The sequence below is a fragment of the Penicillium digitatum genome, chromosome 1 (genome assembly GCF_016767815.1).
Source record: "Penicillium digitatum chromosome 1, complete sequence".
Taxonomy (NCBI): domain Eukaryota; kingdom Fungi; phylum Ascomycota; class Eurotiomycetes; order Eurotiales; family Aspergillaceae; genus Penicillium; species Penicillium digitatum.
The window spans coordinates 3,841,002-3,865,059 of NC_089384.1; the positions used below are offsets into that span (position 1 = coordinate 3,841,002).

Genomic DNA, 24,058 nt, shown 5'->3' on the forward strand with positions numbered 1-24,058 from the left:
GTTCTTTGCCTTTTGATGTTCCCCACATTCACAAAAGAGATTGCTACAAAATCTAGATTAATGAGCATGATGTTACTTGGAACTTGAGAAGTTTATCTACACTCTTACTTTATAGTCAGTTTGATTGCATGGTAAACCTACATGCTCTTGAAACTTGGGAACCTACATGGGCCTATGACCAGTGCTGGTATGCTTGCACATCCACATATCAAAAATGGCATTGGGAGAACTTCATTTCAACTCTCGTAAGAGTCGTACTCAAACTACTCTACAGGCTGTAGGGGGGCAATAGCCATGATCACATGCGAAACTGCAAAGACCCAGATACGAATCATCTTCGCCGACAAGAGGCACCCCATGAGTTCCAGTTGATGGTGGACGCGTGACTGGACTCCCATAATTCGTGCAAGTGCAGGGTCCCGGTGGACAGTAACCGTAGTTGCAACAAAAGGAGCACAACCCGATGTAGTTGTTGGATCCTGTTCCCGCAATGCAGGTCCGACCCCCATCTCCACCGCCACCGCCGCTACCACCGCCAGTTGGGCTTGGAGACGCGGAACCTGTGAGATTCAGAGTTTGAGTAACTGTTACCGTGACAAAGATAGTGGTTGGGGTAGTATTGACGTACTTGGGGGAGGACTTGGCAAACTGCTGCTTGTACTTGAAGATGGGGGAGCAGGGGGTACTGTACCCAATGAGGGACTCGGCTGACATGTCTGATCACGCAGGCCCTGTTTGAAGGCCGAGAGTCCATCTTGCAGGAGGGGATCATTGAATCCTGCTGGAAGAGTCCCAACTAGACACCAATGTTAAAAGCGAGGTCATAACCAGTGGTTCTGTGTTCACCTACCATAGGCATTGAAGTTGTAGAGACCACACACACAGCCATTGATAATCTCCTTCAAACTGGTCCCTGAGAGGATGCTTTTCCCGCCCCGAATGACCGCAAAGCTTTGTGCGCCAACTCCCATCGGCACCTCCTTTGCGCTTGCCCCTGCTGGTGCGTCGTAATTGTAGATAGTCCCACCGCTGTTGACCTGCACTTTGGCTGGGGATGTAAGCAATGATACAACGAAGACAGAATCGGCCATGGATTGCCAGCCGTCTGGACGACCCATGAAGTAGTTTCCACTCCCATTGTTTGCGGGGACCATGCAAGTGTCTGTAGAGTCACAGTTCACCCCACGTGGTGCGGGTCGATACCAGTAGACTAACTCGTCAGATGAGATGTGATGGTTGGGAGATGATTCGCCTGCTTTGAACGCAGCGATGTATGGCTTTGAAATGTCTAGCCATCCATCGTGGGGCCTGTAGATATCATTTAGCTGAGTCGGATGAAATGGGGATTCGAACTTGGAAGAGATGGTTTTTGATGATCTTACATGTCGTTAACCCATTTGGAAGCCCCATCGTCAGTATGTGGGGAGTTCAAAGGGCCAATATAATGAGACTCTCCATAGTCATTCCAGGTCACAATCTCGATAAATCGAGGCTTCAGCGCAAGGATCTCATTCCATCTATTAAACCACAGAAGGTCAGATGGGAAGTTCCAATTCTTGCTGTAAGAAACCTCAGGTCCGAAATGCGTGAAAAACCACGGGGATACAGCTGCTTTGTGGTCAGAGATTGAGATTCAATTTCAATGGAAACATAGATACTAACGGGCAATATAAGCTTTTCCACCAAGGGCATTGGCATATTCACGATCTCCGTCGGCAACAGAAACCATGTGGTTGGGAGTTGGAGCTTTGTTGTTTCCGTTGTTGGGCCAAGCCATCCAATTCAACAGGCCATCAACTGTCGAGATGTCTGTCCCGTAAGCAGGATGGAAATTGGGTGCGAAAAAGATCGATCTTCCGACTGCGGCTCGCAATACCGCCACATCGATTCCATCCCCGGCAAATGATGAAACAAACACCTTATTGTCGACGAGAAGTTGTGCAGGTTTGCCAGCATACTGGGCAATCTTCTGGCCAACTGCGGTAGCCTGATCAGTGTGCCACCAGTTAAAGTCAAATGATAGGAACACCTTCATCTGATTGTTGGCAGCTGACTCGTATGCAAGTTGGAGTTGTTGATCAGTATAGGGGTCTACGCCAATGTTCAGAGCAAATGCATCAATCCCCAGGGATTTAGCACGCTTCATGTCATCATCATAGTCCGATGCGCTCTTTCTGTTGCTCACGATTCCAATCTTTTTGCTATTAGGAGTTGTCAAACACAGGGAGCCGAGGACATGTTTACCATAAAGTGTGCAAAGACAAGTCGGTCTGTCGACGGCTGTCTTTTGGCATGCTGTATGTCGTGATTTCCAGTAGACACTGCATGAACTGTGGCAGATATTAAAGAAATCACACCCAAAAGAAGCCATATCTTCGTCATCATTTCCAAACTCTCTTAGTTCGACTTGGGATGATCTTGGTTTCTTGTCAAGTATCTGTCCCGGTTTTGTGTAAATGTCGTCTCTTTAAATACATCTTTGATTAACCTGATCGCTCGGCACTTTTAGCACCTGACCGACAAAATTTTTAATCATTCGAACAACAAGTGTGATCTTTGCCATCTCTCCGAGTCCAATCAACCGTTTGCTTTCCGGGACCCATGTGGTTGGTATGAAGGCTATGGGCGAAAGAATGCTGAATTTCGTGCGCTTATGTGTACCTGATCGGGTGATTGCGCGGTTGTCTATGGTGGCCGGATATTTCTAGGGGTGAAAATGGTGGTTTTAGGTTATATACGTGCCGACGATCAAACAGAATCAAAAAGCAGCATCCCCTCGAAGTGGGCTAGAACTGTCGGTGCCAATCATGATATTTTCAAGGTGCTTCAAACGTTCTTCTTGTGTAGATTGGTCTATCTCTGAAGAGTCGGTTTGCTTTCACACTATGCTGGAAATGTGCATTGCCATCATCCATATTGGTCAAAGTCGTCGAACATTCAAGCCATGAGAATTCAACTTGAACATACTAACGGAAACAAGGTCTAGATCCCTTGAACCTTACCTCATCGGCATGATATCAGTAACCTCCCGAATGTAACCCACGGACAAAATAATGGCTTTTGGAGGAATGTTCAGTATAGCTGGAAAAGCGCGACTAGATTGAGCAACCAACTTCCCGTGTCTCATAGAGACAGACATACAAAGTTAAATTTCGAACCCCTGAGATCTGAACGGAACGAAAGATTTCTGCTATTTCCACCTTTATACCAATATAGGCTGGAGAAAGTTGTAACAATTCTTACATAGCACCTGACTACCTGGTTGTGCGACCAAATGGGCTCTTCTGATTAGGGTTTGATGGATCCATCGGGAAGTATGCTAGAGGGGATTCTCAAGAGGTATTCAATTGATGCTACCTAGATATTTGTAAAGAGTCCATCAGCAGATTGTTGTAACATTTGCGGGGGTTACACCCCGTAGATAGTTGTAACCCCAAAGCCACATGGTCTTGCCACAATACCACCTACTTAAGGTAATCCCTTTCATTATGGAAACATATACAACAGTCTCTTCGTGCCATTGCCCGTGACAGATATTGAAACAATCTTGAAACCTTGGGACCAGCTACTTAGACGATTTCAAGTTAGTAGAGACAGGCACATGGTTCTTAGCTCCCACTTCCTGAACCGGCATTGAGCGCCTCCGCAGTTGGGCGGTGGTCAGGAGGTATTCGCACAGGGACATTTAGCTGCATCATTGTGCTCCAAGTATGTCATCATGGTATATCCTCAAGGCAATCTGCAAAATTCTCAACGAGAGTTCGCATACTAGGTCCTTTTGTTGAAAATGCCTAGCGTTACCGGGATAGGGCGGATCAAAGGTGGACCCGTTTGCCTTTCATTTGCTGCCCGATATATCAGGCGACAATCACAAGTTCCCCCCCCCCCCCGATTATTTTTTGATCAGCACATAACTTGAGCATGGAAATTCATGACTCAGTCTAGAGTTCAAATCTCTTCATTGATAATCCTAAAGAGCGCTTAATTTCCTATCTAAACTTTCATCTTCAAACATCAAATCTCTCTATTTAGTGGAGCATGATCACCTCAAGCGGGCGTGGAATTCTCGCCAAGACTTTTTTGCCCTGCACCCTCTCTCTACTCTTCTTGATTCTTGCATCCCAACTTAGATATGGAATGATATCAAGTTACCTAGGCAGAATGAGAATCCAATTACACACCATTCACATTTTAAATCTCTCGAGATCAATCAGATGCTGAATTCATGGTATGCCAATATCTGCAGGAGTTCGATGGTGCAATTCTTGAAAGAGACCATGCAGTTAGAACAAAGAACAACAACACGGAAACCAGCTAGTCTTCTCTCGGGTTTCGTTCAGTTCAGTTTGGTCATTATCACAGTCCATGGATTCCTTCGTGACACCTGGATTGTCAAGGTAGCTCTCGCGGAACACTCCGATCGATTGGATGTTCAGGCTGAAGTCGCCTTGTTGTGACCCAAAGAAACTATAAAATGAGCGCCTTGTTTGCGATATCCCTTTATGCAAGACTCACCTTCGAATCATGATCCGAAATCTCCTTATACGGGACAAGTCCAACGGCCTCGCATCTTCCACCGGCTTCCCCCGGTACGTCGGTTTCAGATCCTTCCAGGACAGACGCACTTCGCGCCCTGCCTCATTCGCAGAGAAATCAAATTCCCAGATAAGAGCGCTTTGTTCACGACCATCGGGCCTCCTTGGTGGGATTTCGTCTGTCAAGGAGAAGGTGTATCGATTTTTGTCCGATGGAATAATGCGTAGCTCAACGCCATCGTATCCGCTGAGGTCCCATGTTTGTTCGTCTCCAACCGTGCGTTGGGAGGCAAAACCAGCACCACCAAGTGTCTCAATGTCGAGGTTGCCATAAAAGCGCACCCCTTCTGCAGTAGGCTCGAGATTTGACACAGATGATCCACCGCGGACGCGGTCATCGGAGGAGGTCCAGCGATTGAGGTCCCAGTCTGGGCCGAAAAGAAACTGTTTGTTGGTAGGGTAGTCCATTATGAAATCAAAAGATGCGGGAAATCGGTTGGGACTAGTCCAGGGGTGTCGGAGAAGTTGTGGGATTCTTGTGAGGTGAACACTGCCCAGGTGCAATCCGATCAACCAAAGAATCGGTGAGTTGATTGGCATGGTGACGTCATTCACGGCAACCAATTGAATTATACGGCCTTGCAAACAAGGCCACGAATGCACACCTGACCAACGTGACTAGACACTAGTTACTAACAAGTTACTACAGGGTCTTCACGTATCATGAAGGTGTCCTTGATCTGATCTGCAAAACAAAATTGGGGGTATATTGGACTCTATTACATGAATTCGTATCTATCAGACATCATAACGTTTCTTTTCAACATCATAAACTGGCGAGCATGCCAGTTTACTTCTCTCTCTCAGCCATGGGCCGTATGCCTTGAACAGAACAGGAATGGGAATCATCAAAATTGCGAGACAACCAAGCAGTGTTCCTGCCCATTGCACACCTAGGTTTTCCATCATTTGCCGGGAGAAAAGCGGGAACGAGCAGCCAATAGCTGAGCGCAAAATCGTGTTCGCGGCAATAGTGGATGCAGCTCTTTCAATTGCGTTAGTCTCATTTTTTCACGGAGCATAGAAGGTGGCAACATACAACGTAGGATAGCAGTCAACAATGTAGTTGAAGCACTGCAGGAAGATCAAAAAGATCCCCACTCCGGTGAGGAGCCCGGAAGATACAGGGGCCATCCAGTGAATGGATGAAGTGTATCCGGTCCAGCCAAACCTGCTGGTAATTAGCTCCGAACAGACGAGGGGTTTGATTGTGGCAAACAGTGGTACTCACCAAAACATCCCTCCTGCAAACGATACAGCTCCTATAATCGCTGCCGGGAGTCGCCATTCGGGGATAGGCTTATCACCATTTGCCGCCAGCTTGGCCTTGTATGACGCCTGTGTGAGGAGGATGTACACGCCACCAAGAAGTTCACCAATGATGATGCCGATAAAGGCAAGTCCACCGACACCCGGGCTCATTCCGTAGACGCCGTGGAAGACAACAGGGTAAGCGCCCAACAGAGCATAGATGAGGCCATAGACGAAAGAGATATACAATGAGACCAGAAGCAGGATGGGCTCCGTGATCAACATCACAATCGGTCGGGCAAAGTTGTTCCGCAGAAGCTCCGTCAAATCCACTTCCACTTCATCTTGCTTTGCATGGATGCCCCAATTGCGAGTCTGTCGGCGTAGGGTAGCAGCCTTGCGGACAAGGATGACTGGAGCATATGTCTCTTCAAGAAAGGCAAAGACTAAGACAAACCCTAGGAACACCATGATTGCGGAGATGTACATCGTCCACCGCCAACCCAGAGAGCTCATTGCAATGAAGCCACCCACAAACGGTGCGGAAAAGGGCCCGATGAACACCGCCATGCAGAAAATCGACATGACGACACCTCGCTGTGTATTGTTGAACAAGTCTGCAAATACCGCGGGAACGACTGAAATCGGACTTGCGGAAAACAGGCCAGCAAAGAACCGACAGATCATCACGGTCTGAATATCTTTAGCAACTGCACATGCTATGGTGAAGATGGCACATCCGAAAAGTCCGAGAGAGAGTGGCCAACGTCTCCCGATCAGCTCTGATCCTGGTGCCCAAATTGTTGGTCCCGCTGCAAATCCGAGGACGTAGAGTGTTACGCCAAGTGAGCCAATTTCGGTGCTTGTGTTGAACTCCTTGCTGAAGCCAGAGATTGCGGCTGAGAAGACAGCGCTGGTAAATGATCCAGCGAAGGTACCATAGCATAGGATACAAACTAGCATTATTCTGTTAAGTTATTAGTACGTGCATTTCTCAGATCGAGGAGAAAAGGTAGTGAACATGCCGCCTAGGTGTAGACCAATTATATGGATGCAAAGGATCATTCGCTCCATCAAACTCCACGACATAGTCTTCAGAATCTGGGAGCAGAGGTGGATGATCCTTGTTGGCACCCATAGGAAGCCATCTGTCTCGGGGAGTAGGCCCTCTTGTAGAGCCTACGGTTGTCTTTTGTTGCAGTCGATAGGTGTTGATCCGAGTAAGCTCGAGAGAATTGATTTCTTCAATTGGGTCGTCAGATTCATGACTTTCAGAGTCAATAGGGTCTTCGATATCTGGCTCATATTTGTCTGGACGTTGGTTGAGATGCTCCATTGTGTGTTATCATATCAAGGTTTGGGGATTAAACTGCGTGTTTGTGTGAGAATGTGCAAAAGATCTTTGTCGAGAACGGAAGCACAGTATATGTCCTCTTTTCTGTCGGCCCATTGACCACATTTTTTCTTCCTAGTCTTCGGCCCAATTCTTGATCTATTGTAAAAATGGGCCCTGCTTGCGGCTAAGTGGCCTCAACTAGGGCAAAAAATCACCTCTTGACGATCCATACTTTTCCGCTGTGGCTTCAAGTGCTTGAAATATCCACTATCCAGTCACAGTGTCTTTGCAATGGAAGTCAGTGACCAGTTAGATCTCATGTCTAACTCGGCTAGAGTCGGAGGTGTGGCTAACAGCCGCTGGACTACTCTGCCGAGGACAACCGACCATAGCCGTTATCAATTTGTCTCGGGAGAAGGAAAACTCTTCAGTATCGTCTTGTTTGTAGGCTGAACTAATCAACAGTGACATTGTTCTTATAATGTAGACCACTCTCAGACTCAATTCGCCACGTGAAGCCGCTTTGGCGTGTTTTCCGAGCTAAAGCCGTCGGGGCAGCCCAGTTCCACAATGTACGGGATACATTCATTGTGTACATGATTAACAACTTCCGCAATTGATGAACTCCTCGCTGGATTTCTTCTCTTCATTGAGGGAACATAGCAGCATACTAGGACATGAATTTAACACTTCTTTAATTTTTGTTTGAATTGAGAAACCACTGGATTTATTGCAAACTAACGCATCTTACTTGAACTGCTAAACTATACCTTTGACATATGACCATCACAATCACCATCCTCTTGCAGCTTCGTACAGAGATTGTAGAGTGTCTAGCCAGCCCAATTGAGATCACTGGCCTCAAGATAGATTTGCCCACGTGGCCTAACCCACCAAGACACCTGGAAAGAGAAGAGTGTCATGTCAAAAGACATAATCATGGTCTGCTGCATCCATCCATTCACTCACAGTGGTACCTGGATGTTCTTGTCCTTTGAATGGATTCCCATGTGCCGAAGTGGGCCTTTAAGTAGGAAAGAGGTTATAAACCACACGACAGTCTGCAGAAACATGGGCAACCATGGGCAACATTGTCCAGAATCACGGTCCCTACAATCTCTGCTGCCCTCCTTTCCCCACATCCGCGATGTGTAACAGCCTCCCATGGCAGTTGCTCACAATGAAGTCCGGGTCTAGCAAGCTAAACTGCAAAATGGGCGTGTTTTGCGCAGAGGGCTTAGGGCTATGATGAGACTTCCTATTGTTTAAAAAAAACTTAAATGAGATTTCTGATGTCACTTTGCTAGTGGATCCTGATCTGACTATCCTAGACTAACATTTATCATGTGGCCAGAGCGCTTAACTTTTTAAAAAAAGTCCCTGTCGTCGATTAAGCCTCTTTCCGACTTTTTCGCGTCTCTTTAAGAAACTCAAGGGCACAGAAAAAAAAAAAAGGTTTAAAACAAAGACGTCTCACGGGACATTTAAAAAGACTACTCAAAGAAAGGCGTCACAGCATAAGCGGTCAACTTGGTTACTCTTGTCTGGTGTCAATTTAAAACTCCAGGGGGTATAAATACAAAAGTACTGACTTCTGTGGGTTGTCTGGTGTCTTCCCACACATGCATTGTAAGGTTTGTTTCTTCACCTCTAGCATGCCAAATCCAACTCAAAAGACCATATCCAGTCGCCCAGCGCGAGATGACCGAAACTCCAAATAGACAAAAAAACCCCACAACCAAAAACAGTGTTGTTCACACATGCTAGCGCAATCAACCACCAAGTATCATGAAACTTGTGAGTCCAATCCAGCCAGCCACGAAAACTGCAGTCACTATGCCAGCACCTACCTTGTCAGCAGTTGTCACTGCAATCGTCATTTTGCTGGAAGCAGTAGTGTCACTTTCGCCTGCTTTTGGATTGCTCGTACTGTTTCCGCCGGTTTTCGAGGTCACCGGAGCAGTGTTATTAAAGTTGATCAGATTTGCCGTGAAGACCTTTGTCGCGCTGATCTGTTCCTCCATTCCCATCCACCCGTCCCATGTAGACTTGTACCACTGGACACCACAAGTTCCATTGCTGTGGCCAGTGCAGGATGCAGCGGCTGCCTTGCCCGATGTTTGGAGCTTGGCGATAATTCTGTCAAAATTGGATGGAACAAGTAGAGCAGTAAAGGCCAACCAGGTGGAAGTTAGTCCTTTGAAGAGGACCTCGTTGTTATTACAGTTTTCTGCAGGCTCGCAGTAATATTCCTCAATAATCCCACCGGTAAGGAAAAAGTTGTCAATGGTCTTGTTCAACAGGCCATTTACTGCGGTCAGCCATTGAGACTGGGTAGTGCCATTTGTCTATGGGGAGGAGGGGTTAGGTTAGTTCGAGAATTTCGACACAACGAAGAAAACGAGAAACTCGAAAACGGGCGTTCCTCACATGGTTGTACATATACGCGGCCCCCATCAGGTAAGTGCCATAGTTGTACGTCCATTGGGCATTTCCCTGGGTCGAACAATCATTATCAATGTTGGTGGAATCGGCAACGTTCCATGTTGAATTGCTAAGCAAAGGCGATGAGGCAGACCAATCCCAAATCTTGTTAGCCCACTGGAGATAGATGGCATCTCCGGTGTAGCGGGCTAGACGCGCAGATAACTGGAATAGCCCCCCATTAGAAATGGAATTCTTCATTCCGTAGCCAGACTGGTAGGGCCAGATTTGCCATCGTAGACCACCGCCACAGGAGGATGTATCCCATCTTTTGATCTGAGTGTTGAAGACCCCTTGAGCTAAAGACAGCCAAGAGAATCCAGTTGAGCGATCTGGGAATGAGAGTTCAGCGGCCGTCATAGCTGCCAGACCCCAGAACATCTGGTCGTCGTTTCCCTAGTGCATTATCGGTGTTAGACATCATTCGTTGTTCATACTCTGACTGTGTTCACCAAATAAGAACTGTAGTTGCTTGGCATATAGTCCCCATCCGTACCCGATTGCCATTGCAGGGCAACACTTAGTTCCTCGTTGTATGTTGTGTCGCCAGTAAAGTGCCAGTATTCTAACAGGGCCATAAGGAGTGGGGCTCCTTCCCACCATTTATCTGGAAAGGCTCCAGGGATTTGACCGGTCTCGTTGCCATAGTAGTATTTCATCATAGCGTAAGTCGAGGTACTCGCGGCATCTTTGATTGACTCTATTTTGGTTTCAAACATTAGCTTCTCATGGGCCTTGGTATTTCACCTGTAGGCGGAATTGAGATTCCATCACGTACGCTCATCGCTAATATCCAAGTTGATTGCGCGTGCTGCGCTCGAAAGGAGGAGTACAGTGACAGCACCTCCGAAGGGCAACCAACTCCCAAACAAGTGCATCTTATCAAGGTGGTGTGTGTGAAACCATATGAATTTTCGTGATATTAGAGAATATGCGTAGACAGGTGTCTGTAAGAGAAGTTATTGAGACATTACGGGAGGAAGATTATTTTCTCCAAAAAAAAAAAAAAAAGCTTAGCAGGAAATCTCATTCTCATACATCATAATCTCGCTTTTTAAATATAGAAGGGCATGCGTAATCCTCGGCGCTAGCGTCGTCAACTCGTTTCGGTGTGGAGTGTAGAGCCAATTGTGGGGCCAAATGCCGAGCTTTTAGAAGCTTTGTTGGTCTTGATCGAAATTTTGGAGATATTATGTAGAACATAGAGTAGATCTTGATCGCTCCGTCGCGTTTCCCGATATCCAACTCTAATTGGAAAGATTTTTGATTTGATCGCTTATTTTCTAGCGGGATTCACAAATCGTGGGAAGACTTTTCGGATTTTTGCTCGTGCTTGTGGGAAAGTTCGCTTCTCCACCGGTACCCTCGGTAGAAAACCACCCATGGGGCAGGATTGCCTAGCAACCAAAGGCCAGAGAGAAATGTAGCCGTCCATCCAATGCCGATGGATTTAATTAGAGGCGGCGCGATAGCCGTGGCTCCAGCACCCATGAGACATCGAAACAAATTATTCGCTGCCGCAGCAGTCGCGGCGCTTTGATATCCACAACCAAAGTACTCAAGGTGTTAAAGGCACTTGTGGTTGTAAGACCAGTGAAGAACAACATCACAAGGGGGCCCGCGAGCGAAGTGCGATACTGCATCACCTAACCGTAAGCTAAGATGCAAAGACTAGCTGAATAGATCAGTGGGAGAGTGATCGCCAGCCGTGCTCATTCAATGTCGAATTTTTCAATTTCCTGCTGTCGGTTCTTGTGAATCACCATTCCTTGCAAGTGTGCCTCTCGGCGGAAGTTCCAGTCCAAGAGTCGGCCAACTACCCAGCGCGAGCTTATGCTGCCAATACCCATTGGAAGATAGCATAGTCCAATTTGAATGGAGTTGAATCCGAACCGACTTGCTCACTCGGTCGACAGAGTCGACAGAGTGCTTATAACGGCCATGTACCATGCGTGCAAAAAGGATCCATTCAATAGAACCAAGTCCATCTCTTTTTGCGTGGCTATCAATAAAGCTGAAATTGGACTTGGACGCTTCTTGGGTACCTGGATGGTGGAGTGATCGGCGGTCCCTTGTTCATCGTTGAATCGTGATCGTGATACAAGTAATGTCCACAGTGGGCGATTCCACAAGACTGGCGGCACTGATCCATTCCCCGCGACGGCTCGACATGTCTCAGGGAATACAATAAGGATCACCACAAAGCAAACACCTGAAAAAATGGCCAGGAACCAAATTATCGATCGCCATCCCAGGAAATGGTCCAACAACCCACCGATGACAGGGCCAAGTGTCGGTCCTAATGCCATTCTAATTCCAGCGTATCCAATTCACTTTCCTCGCTCGGCGCGAGTCGAGAAATCGCAATTGTCCCGCTGCTACCCGAGGACTGCACACATCGTAAGATCATTAACGCCGTTAAGTTGTTTTGCAAAGCGAGGCCAATGTTCGCTCCAAGGTAAATGACAAATGCAATAATATAAGCTGGACGGCGCGCATAGATATCTGAAAAGCTGCCAATGAGAGAGGGTGCGAGTCCTTGGAAAATCTACAAATGATCAGCTTCATATTTCCCCTGTGTAGCTTGGTGGACATTACCAGGTATGTCGTGATAGTCAAATTGATCAGCGACCCAGAATCATTCATGTCGCTAGCCAAGGATGGGGAGCGCTGGCAGATAAATGCTGCTGGAGAGAGGTGAAAACAGGGCCGCAAAAGATCCCACCATAATTACGAAAGTCTTTTCGCCGTTTGGCATGACACAGTGAAGAGGCGCCTGTTCATCGTCGATCGCTTGTTTCTCCTGATCAACTTCTTGTTTTTCGGGTAGACTTGGTTTTCGGAGCATGAGAATTCTCTCCACTGGCCGCATGGATCTCACACAGGGGCAGTGGATGCGGCTCGGTTGCACACGAATCCGATGGGTGCACAGACTGCATGGCCGAGAAGTCTAGCTGGGAATGTCATTTTTTGAGGGGCCACCCAAAGGATATATGTATATGTAAAAAGTTTTTCTGCGATCGCGCTTTAGTTCAGCGACTTTTCCTCTTCTTGTGCTTTTTCCAGGCGGTAACGGACCGTTACCGGGATTACCAGAGAAGTGAGGATACAAGCAAATGGGTCTGGAGCTGAGTGGAGCTTTTGCGGGCCTTGTGGTCTTTGGGGGGATCTAAGGGCCTAGTATCTATGTTGCATGCCACCGCAGCCACAATTGGGCATTCCAATTCTTGCCATGATCTTTTGGCCTAGCGGCTCAATCCTCTCTTATGTAATATCTCAGGAGCTAATTATGTTAGTCAAGTAGTTTATAGCGGCCTCAGATGAGTACAGGATCGCAGCCTTGGGGTGTTCGGATTACATGATAAATTTGGTCCCTTATACAGAGATTTCAAATAAGACCAATCAAACGTACTTTGCAGCATGATACTGATAATATCATGTTAGGCAGTTTGAGCTACATGACTTACATCAACACTTGTGGGAAAGAGAGATTGTTCCGGGATGGAATTGGTGAAAGATGAAGACAATAGGAAGTACCATCTCCGGGCAGATCCACATTGATATTAGGAGCTATCCAGAAAAACCGTCCATACATCATGATTTGAAGTGGTCCTCCTATTAATTTTTGATGTGTTAACATTAGATCGGATGGAGGGCGGTGAATCATATTGTTGGAAGGTCACGTGACCACCACTGTTTGCTCCCAGTACTTAGTCTCAGTCATAGCATGTAGATAGTTTCTCTCTCTCTCAACGCATCAAGAGATTTCCAGTTACATCTACATTCATCGTAGATCTCTAGTATCTCTAACAGGTTATGAGCCTCGCGCTTTCGAGTCCTCTACATAACTGTACAGACTCGAAACCCTGGTTTTCCTCCCATTGGTGTACTGCGTCGCACCACCCCACTGTGGAACCTCTGTGGTCTCGTTTTGACCCCACAAACCAGAGTTTTCATCACCCTATTGGACGAGATTAACACCTCGCCTACCCCTTGGGATCTTCATCCATTGTAGGTGGATCCTACCTCGTCGCCGTCAAATCACGTCGCCGACAACCCTCGACAACCCGAAAATCGGACCGTCGAACCCCACATTCCACTCGCTACCCGCTTTAGCGAGCCAATCACATACCTCTCTTGACGAGCACATCGGTGCGGAAGAAGACGTCATGCAGGCCTCATACAATATTGAGGACTTTACCATCAACAGCCATGAGATTGACATCTCATCTGCCGTCCCAAAATTGAAGGGACAATCCAACTTCAGAGACTGGGAAACCGCTCTCTACATAGCTCTTGCAGCTAACAACCGTTACTACACATACATGATTTCTAATGGGATCCCAATCCCAAAGATCCCCGAGTATCAGGACTCCAGTCCTGAAGCTGTTCGCAATCTTCTTATTGAAGAAGCTCAGGATCTTGCAGGTGATCATACTACAACAGTTGTCATCTCTGTTGCTGAAATTCGTGATCGTGTGAAGCAAGTCATCGAGTCAAACATTGTACTCCGAAAAGAGTATAACTTGAAATGTACAAACTGGGATCTGTGCAATTCGAGAGCGAATCTCTTACTAAGAGGCACTCTCTCTCCAGAGCCTTTTTCTCATATCGCTCAAAACACTGATGTACGGGACTCATTTAAGAAACTGCGTGCGACGTACGCTGTTACATCCCATCAACATTCATTCGCCCGCTATACCAAGTGGACTGATCTTCGCTTTAAGAATGGAACTGCTAGCGAGTTTGTACGCAAGTTCCAGGAAACTCTTCGTGATCTCACATCTATTGATGGCAAGATAAACTCGGTATATGTACTATGCCAGTTCAAGAAAGCCATTAATGAAAACCCCAAGTGTTATGCCTTTCTCCAGAACCTTAGGGTTGATGAGAAGGATGTCAATCTCATGGACCAAGTCTACGCCGAATTCCTCGAGGTAGACATCCATAACCGGTCTATGAACCCTTCCTACAATGCAAACTCGACTACTGCTCAAACCTCGTCGTCGTCGCACAATGACAAGAAGAAAGACACAAAGAAAGACAAACCCTCGAAGAAGAAGACCGACTTCGTCAGAGAAGAGAACGTCATCCTTTGCAGACATCATGGGACTCTTGGAAATCATTACTCCAACAAGTGTCCCTTGCTAAAGAATTCGGCAAACGCCACTACCATTCAACAACCTCAGCAGCAACCTCTTTTTCAACAGGTTGCAGTCCCTCAACCAGGCCAAATCATAGGCCAGGTTGACAACCAAGGTCGGATCCTTTCTCTACCGCAACAACAGCCTCGCCAGGGAGCGAATGCAATCTTTGCGCCAGCATCCTACCCCACCGTACCGCAAAAAGGCCCTCCATCGGGGGATCCCCTAGCGCGGTATAACAATCTCTTTACGAATGTGCTCTTTGCCGGTATCCAGGCAAATGCAGTTCATGGTTCCCATATTGTGTCGAAGGAAGGCCTATTGGCTAACGACAACAATGATGTTACCCGCTGGATGATCGATTCCGGTACTAGCACACATATGACTCCCCACAGATCTGTCTTTGTCAACTTTAGACGGTGTGTATTGCCTGTTTCGACAGCCACTGGGGATGTCTTCTACACTGAGGGATATGGAGATGTAATCCTACACCTGCTGGATCAAGATTCATCAGGAAAAATGGCCCCTCTCACTCTCCAGAAAGTGTGGCTTGCGCCAGATCTTCGCTCCAGCTTGATCTCTATGTCTGCTCTCGACAAGGCAGACATTGGCACATGGACAAAGAATGGCATGATGACATTCAAACATCAAGATTTCTATGGCCCAGAGTCTACCATTGGTTTTGCTACCTGTGAAGGAGAACATTACTGGTTGAACTGCGCTGGCATTGACAAGATTGATCATATGATTGACTGTAATCTTGTTACTGGCTCTCCAAACTCTGTCTTTGCTACACAGAGAGAGATCATACCTATCTCCATCGATCTGGCACATCGTCGAGCTTGTCACGCCGGCGAGGAGCGTGTACGAAAGATGGAGAAATTTGCTGACGGCGTCAAGCTAAAGAAAGGCGCCGGCGTCACCTTTCCTTGTGCTCCTTGCATTAAGGGTAAGGGCCACGCATTACCTTTTGGCAAAGAACGATCTATTAGATCAAAGCCTGGCGAGTTCATTCATCTAGACGTCTGGGGACCGATCTCTATCGCGTCTCACGGAGGTGAGCATTATTTCGTGACGTTTACGGATGATGCGACCCGATTTACATGGCTGTTTCTACTAAAATCACGATCTCAAGTCACCGAGGTCTACATAAAATTGGAGACCTATTTGAAGACTCAGTTTAACTACGTCATCAAGAAGGTCCACGGCGATGATGCTCCAGAGCATAAACCACTTGCTGCTTACCTTGCTAGCAAGGGAACGGTATGGGATCCAACTCCTCCCTACACCAAGCAACTGAATGGTGTCGCCGAGATCAAAAATCGTCATCTTGTTGAGCCGTTAGTCGCTGTTATGGCCGAGTATCAGCTTCCAAAATATCTTTGGGGACTTCTTCTTGGTGGAATCAATTACACCATGAATCGCCTCTACGCGTCGAAGATTGGCATGTCTCCTTACGAAGCCTTTTTCGGTAAGAAGCCAAATCTCTCAAACCTTCGTGCTCTCGGTTGTCAATGCTGGTTTCTCATCCCAAAAGAGAAGCGAAATACAAAGCTAGATCCTCACATGGAGGAGGCAAGGCTGCTCGCGTACGACGAAGGAGACAACTATGTGGTCTACAACGTCCGTACCAAGAAGATTGAACGTTCACGGAACGTCATTTTCAATGAGAATCCTTCTCCGGCAAGTCTGCCTGACCCTGCCTATGATCTTAATATTACAGGCATGAACCAAGAACATGAACATGATTCGCAGGATCGTCATATCCCAATCGATTTCCTACGGCCTCACCTCGAGAATCCGTTTAACATACGATCTACCTCCCCACCCTCTCCTACGGTCGAAGATGATCCCGAGGATCAAACGAGGGCTCCGAATGCTCTCGACCCGTCGAATCCCGCGCTCTTTGAAGAAGATCTTGCATGGTCAAATGATGAAATGGCGGGCAGTTTTGGCAGGTGTGTGGTGGAACAAAGGGTGGATACTGGTGCCCACTTTGAAGCAGGTGGGCGAGGGGTTCTCGTCGAACCACAGCCTGTTTCCCGACAGGTTGTTAATATGGACATTCCCCTGGAAACAACCATTGATCTATCTCAGGAAGATCCTCTGCAAGATGACGAGTATCATGATCAATCACCATTACAGCATGGTCAAGTAACTTTTGAACATAATTTCTCTCGCCTAGATCCGGTACCGGATGACAGGAGTCGAGATCAAAGCTATGTTCAACCCATTCAGCCCATTCAGCCAGAAACTGGCCAGTTACGACGATCAACACGGATCAAGAATCCTAGCAGAGCTTACATTGAAAGCCTGGCTAGCAAGTCATTCTTTGATTCCAATGTTCTTCGGTTGCTCGCTGAACAGCCAGAGATTCTAATCAGTCTTTTCGCAAATGCTACCTCGAATGAGCAGTACGCTGTATCCAAACTGACGCCTAAAGACATAGGCTTTGAACCTAACAGTTGGGAACAAGCTATGTCCTGTGTCGAGAAAGACAAATGGCTAGTCGCTGCTCACAAAGAACTACATCGTCATCTTGTTAACGGCACCTGGAGAGTGATGTCCAGGACTAAGAGCAAGAAGAAACCTCTTACCCTCCGATGGGTGTTCAAAGTTAAGCATGACGGTACCTACAAGGCACGGCTTGTTGCTCGTGGCTTTCGTCAAGTCAAAGATCTAGATTTCTACGAAGTCTATGCCGTTGTCGCTAAGCCGATGTCTTTCAAGGTTTTTGCTGCAGTCGCTGCGGCAAAAGGATGGTATCTACACCATGTAGATATTGTCACTGCCTTCCTCTACGCTGAATTGAAGGAACCAATTGAGATTGAACTGCCTGAGATTCAAAGAGAAGAGTATCCTGATCATATTGGGCTGCTTATGAAGACGATCTACGGATTGAAACAGAGCCCCCGGGAGTGGTATTCACTACTCCATGATGTCCTAGTATCTATGGGTTTTGACCGTACCCAGTCAGATCATTCTATCTTCGTCAAAAGACAACATGGTGGTTCACCACTCTATGTCATGGTGTATGTGGATGACTTGCTAGTCCTCTCTCCATCGGAAGACGCTATCCAACAGTTCAAAAGCGCTATTTCAAAGCATTTTGACACTTCCGACAAGGGCAAGCTTCAACGATATCTCGCAATCAACGTTCACTATGCCAATGGCATCATACATTTGTCGCAAGCCGACTATGTTGAGAAGATTCTCGTCCGCTTTGGTCTTGAAAACTGTAAGCCAGTTGTTACGCCTATGGATGAGAAGCAAGCTTTGATCCCTTTCGAAGGCACTGCAACGAAGGGACAGATACATGAATACCAGACGAAAATCGGCACCCTGATCTGGTTAATGGTCTCTACCAGGCCAGATATCTCATTTGCTGTTATTAAGCTGGCTAAACATGCCAAGAATCCTAGCGACGTACATTTTCAAGCCCTGAAACGTGTTTTTCGCTACCTCACCGGCACCAAGTTACTCACAATCTCTTTTCACCCCAGCATGCAAGATGCAGCTGTATGTGGATACTGTGACGCCGATTGGGCTGGCCCACACAGTGAGAAAGGACTTTCCACATCCGGCTTCTTGTTCAAAATGGCTGGTGGAGCTATTTCTTGGACGTCAAAAAAGCAACCCTGTGTCGCTCTCTCTACGACAGAGTCAGAGTACATTGCCGAATCCCTCGCAGTACAAGAGGCGATCTGGTTAACACAGCTGCTTACGGAACTTGGAATTGAAGGGTTTCTTAGGAAGCCAATCCCGATTTATGCGGATAATAACGGAGCTATTGCTCTCGCTTCCAACCCGGAATTTCATGCTGCGACGAAACACATCGCGATCCGCTTTCACAGGCTACGCGAAGAGGTTGCCGCCGGCAACGTTAAATTCGTCAAGATCCCGACTGCTGATATGGCAGCGGATGGACTGACAAAACCCCTTGGCAAAACGCTATTCAAGCGCTGGATCATCCAAATGGGCCTCACGGTCTATAAAAACGCGCTGAATGGATAATTTACGGTTTGCATACTACAAATGGGGGGTTAATGAAGGTCAAAAACTGGTTTTTTACATGGAGAATTGGGGTTGTTTAAACTATGCTGTCGACTAATAGTGCTAGTCGTGGGGGGTGTTGGAAGGTCACGTGACCACCACTGTTTGCTCCCAGTACTTAGTCTCAGTCATAGCATGTAGATAGTTTCTCTCTCTCTCAACGCATCAAGAGATTTCCAGTTACATCTACATTCATCGTAGATCTCTAGTATCTCTAACACATATACCATTGAAGGGGTGCTGGCCAAGGTTCAAGGTTTCCTTGGTCTCCGACCCTTGATGAACCGTTGTGCATAGCATTTTGGACCGGAAGTAGACAATGACCGCCATTAAAGCAATGACAATAGTGACAGTAGGCCTCTTTGGGGGTCTACTATCGGCTTCCCCTTCCCCATCAATGCCGCAAATGCCAACAGTTGACTTGGGATACTCTCAGTATCGAGGAATCTCACTTTCCAACGGTGTTGACCAATTTCTCGGAATGAGATACGCAAAGGCACCCTTGGGTGACTTGCGATTTCGAGGTCCCGAGGATCCAGAAGATACTGAGGGGGTTTTGGAAGCCACATCGGTAAGACTGCTATCTACACTAGCTTCAGTGCATTGAACTGACTTGGATAGTTTGGACCCCTTTGTGTGGGGGTTGGAGAGTCAACAAATGATTCCTTGGCAGAAGACTGTTTACTTATCAATGTCTGGCGGCCAACGAATGTGAGTGCGGATTCCAACCTCCCTATCTGGCTGTTTATTCAAGGGGGTGGATATGCCAACAATGCGAATGGCAACTATAACGGCAGCGAGGTCGTTCAGCAGTCTGGTCAAAACATTATCTTTGTCAATTTCAATTACCGCGTCGGTGTCCTTGGATTCCTTGCCAGTGAGCACGTGAGGCAAAATGGACATCTCAATGCTGGACTGCTCGATCAGCGGAAGGCACTCCATTGGGTTCAAAAACACATTCGCAAATTTGGAGGCAATCCGGACCATGTTGTCATTCACGGCGACTCCTCTGGTGCAGGCTCAGTCGCCTATCATCTCACCGCGTATGGTGAGCGCAATACAGATCTTTTCATCGGGGCAGTAGCAGAGTCGCCATTCTGGCCTACTCAACGAACAGTTGCACAGATGGAGTTCCAGTACGACCAATTCGTGAAAGATACCAGCTGTTACAAAGCAAATGACTCCTTGACGTGTTTGCGTTCTGTGGATATCAGAACGATCCAAAAGTTCAACGTCGATAAGCCATTCCCAGGGGGCAGTCCCACGCCAGTCCCCCGGTGGTATTTTCTTCCTGTTGTTGATGGAGACTTGATCCAGGATCAACTTTCCAATCTTTTCAGTCAAGGGAAGTTTGTTCAAGTGCCTTTATTAGTCGGAGATGAGACAAATGAGGGCACAGACTTTGCATACAATGCAACCAACAAGTTTGAAGTGGCCCAGTTTATGAAGAACAATTATCCCGGACTCTCTCATGACCAACTCGACACTATCAATAATGCATACGAACATGAGGAACCTCTTCCTAAGCACGCGGCTTATTTCGCATCGGCTGCGGGCGCTTATGGAGATTCGACTTTCACTTGCCCAGGGAACTTTATGACTGCGGCGATGGCGAAATCATCTTATTTCGCCTGGAATTATAGATACAATGTTCGTGACCCCACAAAGATTGCAAATGGGATGGGTGTTTCTCACATATTTGATTTGCCCGCGATTTTTGGTATAGGGGAAACCAATCAGCCAACCTATTCATATGCCAGCTCTAACGCAAAAATCGTGCCCATCACCATGAACTACTACTTGAGCTTTATCAGAGTCTTAGACCCCAACATTTTTCGCTTCAGGGATGCCCCTGAATGGCAACCGTGGGGCTCAGGAGCCGGGCAGCGACTCAGGCTCCAGACAAATTCGACCGAGATGGAACCTATTCCCCGCTTGGAGGTCGAGCGTTGCTCAATGTGGAAGGATTTTGCAGCAGATATGCAGCAATGAATGAAATACGATGCTTGAAGGGTTCATGTCCTAACGCATGGTAGCCTTGGGAATCAACCGTTGTGTGAAAATCATAAATGATGCAAATTCATCACCGGCACAGATGCCATAATGTTCATTCTCTCTCTGTTGATGAGATCTCCGTTGACATTCTAATTGCCAACTTTCCTGAGCCATGAAAACAGACTCTCTTTACATTTTGTACTCCGGCTAAGTTCACATACGTAGCACATCCAGGTTCAAATGTTGTCCAATTGAATGGTATATTCGAAATCCGAAGCCCAGAAGCTTCGGAAATCGGAGGAAGCCTTTTTCTCCATCTTTCTTTGCCTTTCATTGCACACAATTTTCTTCTTTTGCCTTGAGGGTCTTGGTCCGCCAAGAAATGGTCAATCAAATATGGATTTGTAGTACCAAGTCAAGCGACTCGCATGGTCTTGGCCCGTTGGTTCAGCGCTAACGAAAAGAAACAACATTGGAGCAGATAAAATAGGAGGATTATGAAATGTTGAACGAAATACAGCGTACTTTTCCACTAGACCATAACAAAAACCAAGGTTCCTGTTTATGGCCTAGTGAGGCCGTATTTGAGGTTTGACATGAAACAATAGCATGAATGATTAACACCCATATTTATCCATGATGGCTCTGAGTGATAGGCTCTGTAAAAGCTCAGTTGCAGTCAGACGTTTCTCTGGACAGTATGCGTGGAACAATTCAGGTGAAAGAGTTGACCTCTTGTGGTTTCGGCCCGACTTGTTACCGACTCCACAGTTCCCCCGCATTCCCCCCTTTCAGATTAATCCGATCGCCTTGAGCCTCCTTTCGACCCACGCCCCTATATCACTTCTCAACTTCTCAATAGTGAGAAGAATCAGCCCAAATCCTCTTCTCCCGACGACTACGCATCGCATTATGTGAGATCTACGGCCTGCTAGCACTTCATCTCTTGGTCGCCTACGAGCTCCCGCCCTTCGAGCATCCATTTCGGCTCAATGATTTAATACACAGAAACTCCGTCTCCGGACCATGAGTCCACAATGACAAATTGAGCACTTAGTCCTTCATCAACGACAGCTTATGCTCAGCTTAACTGTTATAGCACATGCTTGAAATATCAGTGTTTTGTCTTTTTCTTATCACAGTTGACACTGCAGTCTGGGCGCCGAGCGCGAGTCGGCCACGCGACCTCTGGACCATACATCTGCTGAGATGATAAAATCAAAAGGAATATCCCTATTTTTCAACCAGCCTAGTGCTTAAATAAATCCGGCATCGCTGCTTATTTGCAACCTTTTTGCCATTCTGTTCGTGTGTGCTGTATTGATCTAGCTACACTCTGATCAAGCGATCGAGAAATCCAGAGGTCTATTGGTTTTCTCGTTCTAGTGCCACACCTCTGTGACTCTTATATGTGAGCCATATTGGGCGAATGTTAGACTTGGCCTCCCTTGGCTGGCCTCAACCATAGCTACTACTGCCTCTCATCAGCTCATTCGTTCCGACATAATCCTTGCAAGGATCTGCCGAGAGCATTCAAGTGAAAGATAAGTCATCCCAAATAATTGCCTCGACTCAGATCCAAGAACCTCACAGAGCTTGATTGTGGATAGGAGCTCGTTATATCTGTAGAGCATGCTCTGAGAAAAAAAAATCGCTTCGAAATGAATAACATCGCTAATTTCCCGTGGAAAGTCGAGTGTTCTATCTATGCCGTGTAAGATTTCTTTTCATCGTACAACCCTTCGTTTTCCTTTAAAATCCGACTGTTTCCGCAAGCACAGCTATTTGACCAAGGTTGTCCAAGTGAGGGGTAATGAACAGCCACATGCCTGGAGATGTCGAAAATCTGGGGAAGCTATTTCTCCACCTTCTCTCCACTTTCTCCACCTTTCGTCATCATACACTCTCCATGACATGTAAATGCCCACGCAATGAAATCAAGCTCATTAGCTTACCTCCCTTCCCTCCCTGTTGAGCTGGTCGAGTTGGTTGCAGAATTCATCGACGCAGATGGCTTAATAGCACTTCGCTTAGTCTGTCGCGAGCTTCAGAGGAAAACATTTCATCACTTTGCGCAGCGGTTCCTTTCGTCTATCAAGACCGACCTCTCTGAAGACAGTCTACACCGTATCAACGCGCTTTCGCAGAATGTAGAATTACGTCCTTACGTCAACGGGTTGGCCTTCACACTTCAAAATGGTGTCGGTCGCGGCTTGGTTTGGGACCGGCACCCATGGGGTCCCATCTCCGCTCCTCTAGAGGTCGACGCAATTCGGTCTCTGCGCGATAATCTGACCCAGAATTTGACTAATTGTCGTTCTTTCTTTATTTTTTGTCGATATCCGGAGGGTCATCCAGATTTGAGCCATGTCACTATCACAGACGCGGTCGCAGTGTTCTTTGCCTTGGTCGTCGATGCTCGTCTACCGGTTTCATCGTTCCATCTCATATATGCCAACCAGTACTCGCGCACCTTGATCATGGACATGCGACGTCTTCCTAAGCTTCTCTATCGGCAGCCTGAGTTCAAGAATGTGTGGGCCAATTTACAAAAACTCTCATTGGAACAATATCTCACGTTGGATAACTTCGGCTTCCTGCTTGAGCTGGTTCTGAGCGCTCCAAATCTCCAGTCGCTCCTACTAAACCTCGGCTCCCACGATTTAGCATCTGAATTCATGCATGAACTGGCTGAGAGTGCCAACTTTTCTCAACTGCACGAACTCGCCCTGTTCCGAACATCCACTCGAGGTCCTGATCTCCACAAGCTAATCACCACTATCCGGCCAAATTTGATTTCACTCACGTTATATCATGTTACCCTGGCACCAGGGGGTGACTGGACTCCATTTCTCAAGGAGCTCAGTCAGGGATTTTTGGCTTTGCAAAGCATCTCGCTGTATTATCTCTGGGCCAGTACGCCTGCTAAGAGTCTCCTAATATTTCCAGACATCCCGAAGACGCCTTTATTGTACACTTCTAAGGGTCAACACCTCAACAAATTCTACTCGGAAGATCTCAAAGCTCCCACTGTCCTTGGGATCGAGTATTTTGGATCGAAGATGTCACATGTGTTGGATTTATTGCAAACAAATGCTGAAAGACCTTCCGCCCAATAGGACGGGCCACTTCTTTGCAATTTTCCTGTAAATTTCACATTTCTACGTGTGGTTTTAATTTTCTTTCGAGGCAACCATTCA

At 46.9% G+C, this 24,058-nt stretch overlaps 8 protein-coding genes across 8 annotated transcripts; 3 read left to right on the forward strand and 5 right to left on the reverse strand.

Annotated features, from left to right (window-relative positions):
- Positions 1 to 263: 263 nt before the first annotated feature.
- Pdw03_3649 (Glycoside hydrolase, family 71) lies at positions 264 to 2,247 on the reverse strand (the record flags this gene model as incomplete). Its single annotated transcript, XM_066100552.1, has 7 exons — positions 264 to 560; positions 629 to 660; positions 713 to 796; positions 851 to 1,308; positions 1,383 to 1,608; positions 1,663 to 2,194; positions 2,245 to 2,247. 7 exons carry the CDS (start codon positions 2,245 to 2,247, stop codon positions 264 to 266), a joined length of 1,632 nt encoding a protein of 543 aa, XP_065955952.1.
- Positions 2,248 to 4,283: 2,036 nt separating this feature from the next.
- On the reverse strand, positions 4,284 to 5,003 carry Pdw03_3650 (NADH:ubiquinone oxidoreductase intermediate-associated protein 30; the record flags this gene model as incomplete). Its single annotated transcript, XM_014676476.2, has 2 exons — positions 4,284 to 4,467; positions 4,516 to 5,003. The coding sequence occupies 2 exons, from the start codon at positions 5,001 to 5,003 to the stop codon at positions 4,284 to 4,286; spliced, it is 672 nt and encodes a 223-aa protein (XP_014531962.2).
- Positions 5,004 to 5,333: 330 nt separating this feature from the next.
- On the reverse strand, positions 5,334 to 7,182 carry Pdw03_3651 (MFS multidrug transporter, putative; the record flags this gene model as incomplete). Its single annotated transcript, XM_014676475.1, has 4 exons — positions 5,334 to 5,580; positions 5,635 to 5,766; positions 5,827 to 6,813; positions 6,872 to 7,182. 4 exons carry the CDS (start codon positions 7,180 to 7,182, stop codon positions 5,334 to 5,336), a joined length of 1,677 nt encoding a protein of 558 aa, XP_014531961.1.
- A 1,772-nt stretch (positions 7,183 to 8,954) lies between these two features.
- Positions 8,955 to 10,544, reverse strand: Pdw03_3652 (Glycosyl hydrolase, putative; the record flags this gene model as incomplete). Its single annotated transcript, XM_066100553.1, has 4 exons — positions 8,955 to 9,530; positions 9,613 to 10,062; positions 10,119 to 10,366; positions 10,445 to 10,544. The coding sequence occupies 4 exons, from the start codon at positions 10,542 to 10,544 to the stop codon at positions 8,955 to 8,957; spliced, it is 1,374 nt and encodes a 457-aa protein (XP_065955953.1).
- Positions 10,545 to 11,965: 1,421 nt separating this feature from the next.
- Pdw03_3653 (Siderophore transporter, RhtX/FptX family) lies at positions 11,966 to 12,312 on the reverse strand (the record flags this gene model as incomplete). Its single annotated transcript, XM_066100554.1, has 2 exons — positions 11,966 to 12,214; positions 12,265 to 12,312. 2 exons carry the CDS (start codon positions 12,310 to 12,312, stop codon positions 11,966 to 11,968), a joined length of 297 nt encoding a protein of 98 aa, XP_065955954.1.
- A 1,523-nt stretch (positions 12,313 to 13,835) lies between these two features.
- On the forward strand, positions 13,836 to 17,356 carry Pdw03_3654 (Retrovirus-related Pol polyprotein from transposon TNT 1-94; the record flags this gene model as incomplete). Its single annotated transcript, XM_066100555.1, has 5 exons — positions 13,836 to 15,867; positions 15,946 to 16,073; positions 16,251 to 16,281; positions 16,348 to 17,224; positions 17,287 to 17,356. The coding sequence occupies 5 exons, from the start codon at positions 13,836 to 13,838 to the stop codon at positions 17,354 to 17,356; spliced, it is 3,138 nt and encodes a 1,045-aa protein (XP_065955955.1).
- A 1,904-nt stretch (positions 17,357 to 19,260) lies between these two features.
- Positions 19,261 to 20,855, forward strand: Pdw03_3655 (Carboxylesterase, putative; the record flags this gene model as incomplete). Its single annotated transcript, XM_014676471.2, has 2 exons — positions 19,261 to 19,434; positions 19,485 to 20,855. The coding sequence occupies 2 exons, from the start codon at positions 19,261 to 19,263 to the stop codon at positions 20,853 to 20,855; spliced, it is 1,545 nt and encodes a 514-aa protein (XP_014531957.2).
- Positions 20,856 to 22,789: 1,934 nt separating this feature from the next.
- Positions 22,790 to 23,977, forward strand: Pdw03_3656 (Cyclin-like F-box; the record flags this gene model as incomplete). The annotated part of the gene is made up of 1 exon (XM_014676470.1): positions 22,790 to 23,977. The coding sequence occupies one exon, from the start codon at positions 22,790 to 22,792 to the stop codon at positions 23,975 to 23,977; it is 1,188 nt and encodes a 395-aa protein (XP_014531956.1).
- Between the last annotated feature and the right edge of the window lie 81 nt (positions 23,978 to 24,058).